Source organism: Cryptomeria japonica, chromosome 9, assembly GCF_030272615.1.
Source record: "Cryptomeria japonica chromosome 9, Sugi_1.0, whole genome shotgun sequence".
Lineage (NCBI taxonomy): Eukaryota > Viridiplantae > Streptophyta > Pinopsida > Cupressales > Cupressaceae > Cryptomeria > Cryptomeria japonica.
This window is the reverse complement of record NC_081413.1, coordinates 624,219,961-624,226,806: the sequence shown is the minus strand read 5'-3', so window position 1 is coordinate 624,226,806 and position 6,846 is coordinate 624,219,961. Positions and strand designations below refer to the sequence as shown.

At 35.8% G+C, this 6,846-nt stretch overlaps 1 protein-coding gene across 1 annotated transcript; it reads right to left on the bottom strand.

The window, feature by feature from the left end:
- Nucleotides 1-2,662: 2,662 nt before the first annotated feature.
- On the bottom strand, nt 2,663-6,327 carry LOC131063668 (jasmonate-induced oxygenase 3-like). Its single transcript, XM_059211846.1, has 4 exons — nt 5,874-6,327; nt 5,423-5,453; nt 2,978-3,308; nt 2,663-2,890 (listed from the first exon to the last, which is right to left on the bottom strand). Exons 1-4 carry the CDS (start codon nt 6,325-6,327, stop codon nt 2,663-2,665), a joined length of 1,044 nt encoding a protein of 347 aa, XP_059067829.1.
- Nucleotides 6,328-6,846: the final 519 nt, after the last annotated feature.

The following is a 6,846-nucleotide window of genomic DNA, read 5'->3' as shown; positions in this document are numbered from 1 at the left end:
AGGGATAAATCCTTGCGATAAGGTGCTCCTTCCTCTCTCTCTTGGGTGTATCCTACCTTAAAGAAATTACGCCCGATAAGGCATGCACGATTGCTTTAATATGGGGCATACACTTTGCTCATGTTTTCATTTTTTATACTTAGAGTTATTTAGTGAAGTCATCTTTTCTTTATAACTTTGGTATCTTTTTCACAACTAATAGTAAGGGGAACCTTGCTACTTGCAATCATGGCTTTTCCCTTCTCGATTTTCCCTATTACTTTGTCAATCAAAGTCATAAGATCCTAATTCCACTAGGGGCTTTGTGCATCTTGCCTCCTTGAGGTGGTAGAAGTCTTTCAATCTTGTTTCCTTTATACTTTATCGACAGTATTAGCGTATGCTTATACTCCCACTAAAGTGGGGGCTAAATGTAGTGTCATTAAATTGTGACCCTTGCAATTGTCAACAATATTAGGGTCCTCATTCACACGAATTGAATCCCTAAGCTTGATCAAAAACCAGACACTTTCTCAACTCCCGAAAACTCCATCTTTCTTGCCCTTCGCACTGCCTAAACTACATCCTATCCTAGAAAAAAAGTAGGATGGGGGCATGGCACCCCTATCCCCTACCCTATTTTGGGGCAAGACCCTTCAAATTCTGCTTTGGTGGTTGTGCACTGAGTAGGAAAACACCCCTAGTGTTGGCCTGTGATGAAAAATCAGTCAATTAACCCTATTTGATGAGTATATAAGTTTCATTTGCCCTCTCATTTGCATAAGTTCAATGAACGAAAAAGTTGGATAAGCAACAAGATAGGCATAAGTTCAAGCATTCAAGTATTCCTTTCTAGAATTTAGCATTCTCAAGTCTCCCTTCAAGGCTAAGTGTTGCATTCAAGTCAAGGATTCAACCATTGAAGAGAAGATTCATTCCAATATTCAAATTCATACAAGTAATTCTGTCAGCATTTCTATCACAACATCCCTTGAGGTGACTTACATTTCAGTCTTTCATTTATATTTACTTGCAAGTACTTTCTTTCATCATTTAGTTAATTCCAAAATTGAGGTTCTACCTGAAGGCAAACCCCCAATCCCAACACCTTTCCCTCTCTTTTCTATGTGTAGGTTGTAGGTGCGCAAATGTACTTTTGGATTTGGACTCTATTTGTAGAGGTGGAAAAAATGTTTTTGTTTCGTGGATTTCTCGAATGACCATTTACACTCCCACCACAGTCTGGGCAACTTTTTCTCAAATTCGTAGGGCAGCTTCATCTTGACAGATTATTGTCAGATCCTCGTGCTTATTGTCAGATCCTCGTGCACAACTTCATCCTATGCTTCTATCTCAAGTTATAATTAGATCTTTGTCACTTTTTCACTTTGTTATAAGTACACAATTCAATTCAAATCTCATTCCCGAAGAGGGGATTAACTTACCATTCTTGTTTTACTCCAAATTCAATCTGATTCTCTAGAGGTTGAATCTAGTGTATTTTCCTCCCTCTTCTAATATAATGTGCAAAAAGTGTTTGAAGGGAAATCCAAAGTGAAACTTTCATCTCTCTTCGGAGGGAAGAAAAGCTATCCTCTAGATCTCCACCATTCACCTTTTTCAACATTATAGTATGCATCTCCTTATTTCTTATGCCTTCATCTCAAACATAGATAGTATAATTTTAGTGTGTATATATATTATTGTTGATTAGCATTTTTATATATTTTCTCATTTAGTTACTCTTTAATGAGCTTATGATTTGTTGCTTTCAATTAATAAAGACCGGATATATTATAAATATCCTCAAGACAATTGCAAACTATTAATTAGTCTTGATTAAATAGACCATTAGAGTACAAAGGCAAGATGAACCTAAGGTAGATGAAAGTTATAGACAATATATAGATACTAAAATAGCATTATTCACAATCTTTATCATGGAATACACTTCATTTTGCACCTTGAGCACTTGCAACCAACCATCAATCTCACACAACTCCTAAAATTCATGAGTTTAAGTTGGTCATAAAATTCATTAGCTTAAATTAATCATAAAATATATAATCAAGGCATTAAATTATGAAAATCATGATAATATTAATATCATCTAATAATAATGACAGTAAAAGTTCATAATCATCACACACAACTATTCACTTAACATAGTTTAATCATAAAATCCACACTAAACCCAAATTACCATAAAAAGTTTATTACAAATTGTTTTTATGTAAAGATCTTAGAAACATCCAATGACTTCTCTCAATCCTTGAGAAAACTAGGCAACCAGGCAACTCAATGCACATAATAATCTCTAAGAATAACATTGAACTACATGCAAACAACTATCCCTAAGAATAATAAGAAGCAGTTATCCTCATGCACTTCTCGTGCGAAGTGGAGAAATTAATTTATTCCTACGGAAGCTGAATGTTTCATCATATATGATGAAATTGACTCAACCTTTACTTTTCTGAGGGACCCATGCCTCCATGGAGAACACTGTGCTACAAGAAAACGCATCTCTATTCACATTGGTGTATGCTTGAAACATAAAATATTATTGACCTGTAAACTCTCTCCTTTTTATTGTAAGTACACATGGTTTCTTGTTATAAGAATGACAACGATGGGAAAGGAGAGAACCCAGTGAAATGATCAAGAGGATGAGTTATTCGAATTAAACGTAACTCTTTCCTTTAAGGCCTGTCGTTCTGATAAACATACGGTACTCATTGAACGTCATACATTTATACTTTACTGGATTGGAACCATCTATCAGGTCTTTGGCAGGCCCAACTTTCTTCTCTCCACATGGATTACAGAAAATCACTATTGACATGCGTTCATTGGTATCGTTCACAATACTTCTGTGTTCCACACTTTTGTAGATGCCATTTGTTAATATCTGCAGAAAAGAATGAGTGAAATCAATAAGCACCAAGAATATGCATGCATTGTGAAGAATTGTTAAAAAAAATGGTGGAACACCCACCTCAATCTGATCACCAAGGTTTACTATGAGAGCATCAGGAACAGGACGGACAGGAACCCAATAATCTCCCTTTCTAACCTGGAGACCTGAAACATCATTCTGCAGAAGAATGGTAATGCCTCCAGGGTCTGAGTGGGGTGAGAGACCAAATGTGAGGTCTGGTTGTGGGCATACTGGATGGTAGTTTACCCTCACACACATGCCAATATCTTCTTCGCCTCCAAAAGCTTGTTCCAGATATTTGGGAGGAAGATCCAAATTTTGAGAGAGCGCAGATAGCAGAGTTCTGCAAACTTGCACAGCTCCATTGCAGTATTCCTTCATTACAGGCCTACAATCATATTACCATTGCTATGGTGTGAGAATATATTTGATTTCATCTAGACAGTACTGTACCTATTGCTAACAATATATATCACAATATGACACTATTTTTTATATGAAGGAAAAATTGAATAGTTGTAGAGCATAGATCGCAATATGATACTGTTCTTTATTGATGTTGTTGGTTTGGGAGAGCCTCAAGCCTTCTAGTATGATCCATGGAATGTAATAAATTAAAATATATTACACAGAGCTAGTATGCCATTCATATTAAATCTGGTATATTCAGGTCTATAGATAATAAAACAAAGTGCATAATTTATGCCGTCATTTGTTTAATTTGTTCAGTTGGCAAACACCCCAATATAATAACATAGTAAGATCTGATTCTTCTTATAAAAAATAGTGTCTACTTCAGGCTGTGGAGTATTGGAATTTTACTGCTTTATTGAGAACCCGCATACGCAATAGAGACTTATTATAAAGAAAACAAAGAAAATTCAAGCAGATGCATATATATCTTGTCTGACCCAGATCCATGAAGCCAATCTCCAATTCCATCCAGAATAGATAAGAAGAAGACTAAGAAGACAGTGAAATAAACGTAGAACACAAACGTCAAAGCAGAATCAAGAGAGAATATATTGCATAGTTGATCTTTTTACAGCGACATTATTGATAATTACTTGGTGTGATTTTTTCTTTTTTTCCTAGATTCATTTTGTAAGTTTTAGATGAAAATGAAGGATTCGATTCCAAACATAATCAAAGAAAAAGCGATGAAAATATACCAGAAAACGAAGAAAATGACAGATAATTTACATGTACACAGCTCACATATATAAGTTCTATATGACAGCTGAATTGGCTTACTTTTGTAAATTAAACTGTAACTTACTTTTGTAGGATATTTTAACTTAAATAAAACAAGAAAGCGAGATACATTCTGTTCTGCTCTATCATACTTCGTTACAGTAAACCAAAGATTATTTTAAAAGTCCAGCTTCAAAGGGATTCTATGATTCAATACAAAGTAATAAAGATATCTTAAAAATTGCATCCTCTTGAGTTCTAGCCCGGGCAATTCAACTACGAAAAGAAATGATTTTGATCGCACACGTGAATGAAAACTAGGTAAGTTCTTGCAACATAAAAGGTCCTGCAAGAGTTCAATCTGCTAATTTCTTCTCTCTTCCAATACGTCCTAAGAGACGAACAAAATCATTGTTAATTTTAATCTATAAATTCTATTGGTTCCTTATCCATGATCAATCCTATATGATTAATAAGACTCCGTATCTCTCCCTCTATATATATCAGATTATTCATTGACATATATACCTATATTCAAGTGGTTTAGAAGATCACTTATGCTCCTCCCTTATAGAAGCAGGGAGGAAATTCTGATAGCAATAGTCTCCCCAATCAAGAACAGCCCCCTTCTTCACTGCAATCCTACTCCCATATTCAACCTAAGTTTTTGGATCATTGGCATGCTTCAGCGCCTTCTCCAATGGAAGCTGAGAAAACGTCGTTGACATATCCCTCCCAGGATTCAGAAGCTGAGAGCTCATTCCATGCTTAATCAATTCAAAAAATCCGCACTGGTTACATGCATTAGAAATCACTTCCATTGTTTATTCTCCTCTCATGCTCAAGACAAGACAAGTCAATATGAGGTATCTGTTCTTCAACCAAAATATGCGTTCATGGTCTCTCTTCCACAGGCCTAACATATCTAGGAGGTAAGCATTTTATGTTTTAGATCACTTTCAGTAATACAATAAGAAGAAGATAATAAAGGATTAGATTGCAGGTATTATCTCAAAAGAAACAAGAGGAAGCGAAAAAGACCAGAAAATGAAGAAAATGACAGATAATTTACAGCTCACATATATAATTTCTATATGACAGCTGAATTAGACAGATGAACGTAAATGGTATGTCTCTTGATGGAATGTCTAGTAAAATTCCATTCTAGCTTAGTTTTGTACGATTTTTAATCAAGCCAAATAAAAGAAGAAAGAGATTCATATTTTGTTACAGTAAGATTATTTTAAAAGCCCAGCTTCTAAGGGATTCCTTGATTTTAAAGGTAATAAAGACAATCTTAGAAATTACATCGTCTTGAATTCCAGCCTGGGCAATTCACCTACAAAAACAAATGAATTTTACCACACGTGTGAATCAAAACTAGGTTAAGATCTTACAGTAATCGAGGTAAGCAACACAAAAGGACCTGCAAGAAATCATTTTGTTAAGTTCTTCTCTCCTTCAAATACGACCTAAGTTCTAAACAAAAGTATTTGAATCTCAATATTCTACTGTATTCTTGCCTACGATCAATCCCACATGATTAGACAGTATAACATTCCATATTTAACTCTCTTTCTCTCACTCACATATACATATATCTCACTTTCTCATTTATATATATAAAAGATGATTCATTGCCACAAATACCTATATTCAAGTGGTTTAGAAGGCCACTTATGGTCTTCCCTTATAGAAGCAGGCAGGAAATGATGATAGTAATAGTCCCCCCAATCAAGAATAGCCCCCTTCTACACACCAGTCCTGCTCCCATATCCAACATAAGTTTTTGGATCATTGGCATGCTTCTGCTTCTCCTCCAAAGGAAGCTGAAAAAACCTCCTTGACACATCCCTCCCAGCATTTAGAAGCTCAGTGCTCATTCCATGATTAATCAATTGAAAAAATCCCCACTGCTTGCATGCATTAGAGATCTCTTCCATTGTTTTTTCTCTTCGCTCATTGTCAAGACCGGACAGGTCAATAAGAGGTATCTTTTCTTCAGCCAATACATGCCCGGATGGTCTCTCTTCCACAGGCCTAACATATGTAGGAGGTAAGTGTTTTATGCCTCTCTCTGCAATAGATTGGACTCTCTGTATTGGCTCGGGCCATTCAATCCTATCTTTGTCAAACAAAGAACGAAATGGACGAGGAGCACCAGCAGAAGAAAAGAGAGAAGAATCACAGCATGAAACCTGAGCTGGAGCCATCCAAGACAAACAAAAATGCACTGGGATTGTCTTTGAGCATCTCTTCACCCATCAAGCTTGTTTAAATAATTGGAGAACCGCAGCCCCACACTTTATTCGCTAGCTTGCAAATTTAGACAAAGACTAGAGACAACCATGAAAATGCTAATCACCCACGTGCTAATCAGCGTATATTCTCCTAGGTTTTTCCTAGCCGACGTTAAAATCTAGGGGCGGGCTCTGCACACAACCTGAATCCCACGTGGGCTATAGCCTTAGGGATTCCCTCTGTCAACCGCTCTGACACCTAACCAAAAGCAGATATCCCTCAGCTATCTTTTGGAGTCAGTCTATTTAACTCCTTTTCTATTCTTGTCTTGTGTTTCATTTCTTATCTTCATCTCATTTCTTTTTGTTAGTTTTTTATTTTCATATAATTTATTCCTTTACATTTTTTTTTAAAGTTGATTTTTGCAACTCATGTCTTTCACTCTTCTCACTCTAATAATGGATAAGTGTGAAATATCTTCTTCAAAATAA

What these genes read in the sequence shown, in the direction of transcription:
- LOC131063668 (XM_059211846.1), bottom strand. Translation starts at nt 6,327, where the DNA reads ATGGCTCCAGCTCAGGTTTCATGCTGTGATTCTTCTCTCTTTTCTTCT. An exon ending in TGGATATGGGAGCAGGACTG is followed by an intron (nt 5,454 to 5,873) that starts GTGTGTAGAAGG and finishes TTGTTTTTGTAG; the next exon opens with GTGAATTGCCCAGGCTGGAA. An exon ending in AGGCTGGAATTCAAGACGAT is followed by an intron (nt 3,309 to 5,422) that starts GTAATTTCTAAG and finishes ATATGATTGTAG; the next exon opens with GCCTGTAATGAAGGAATACT.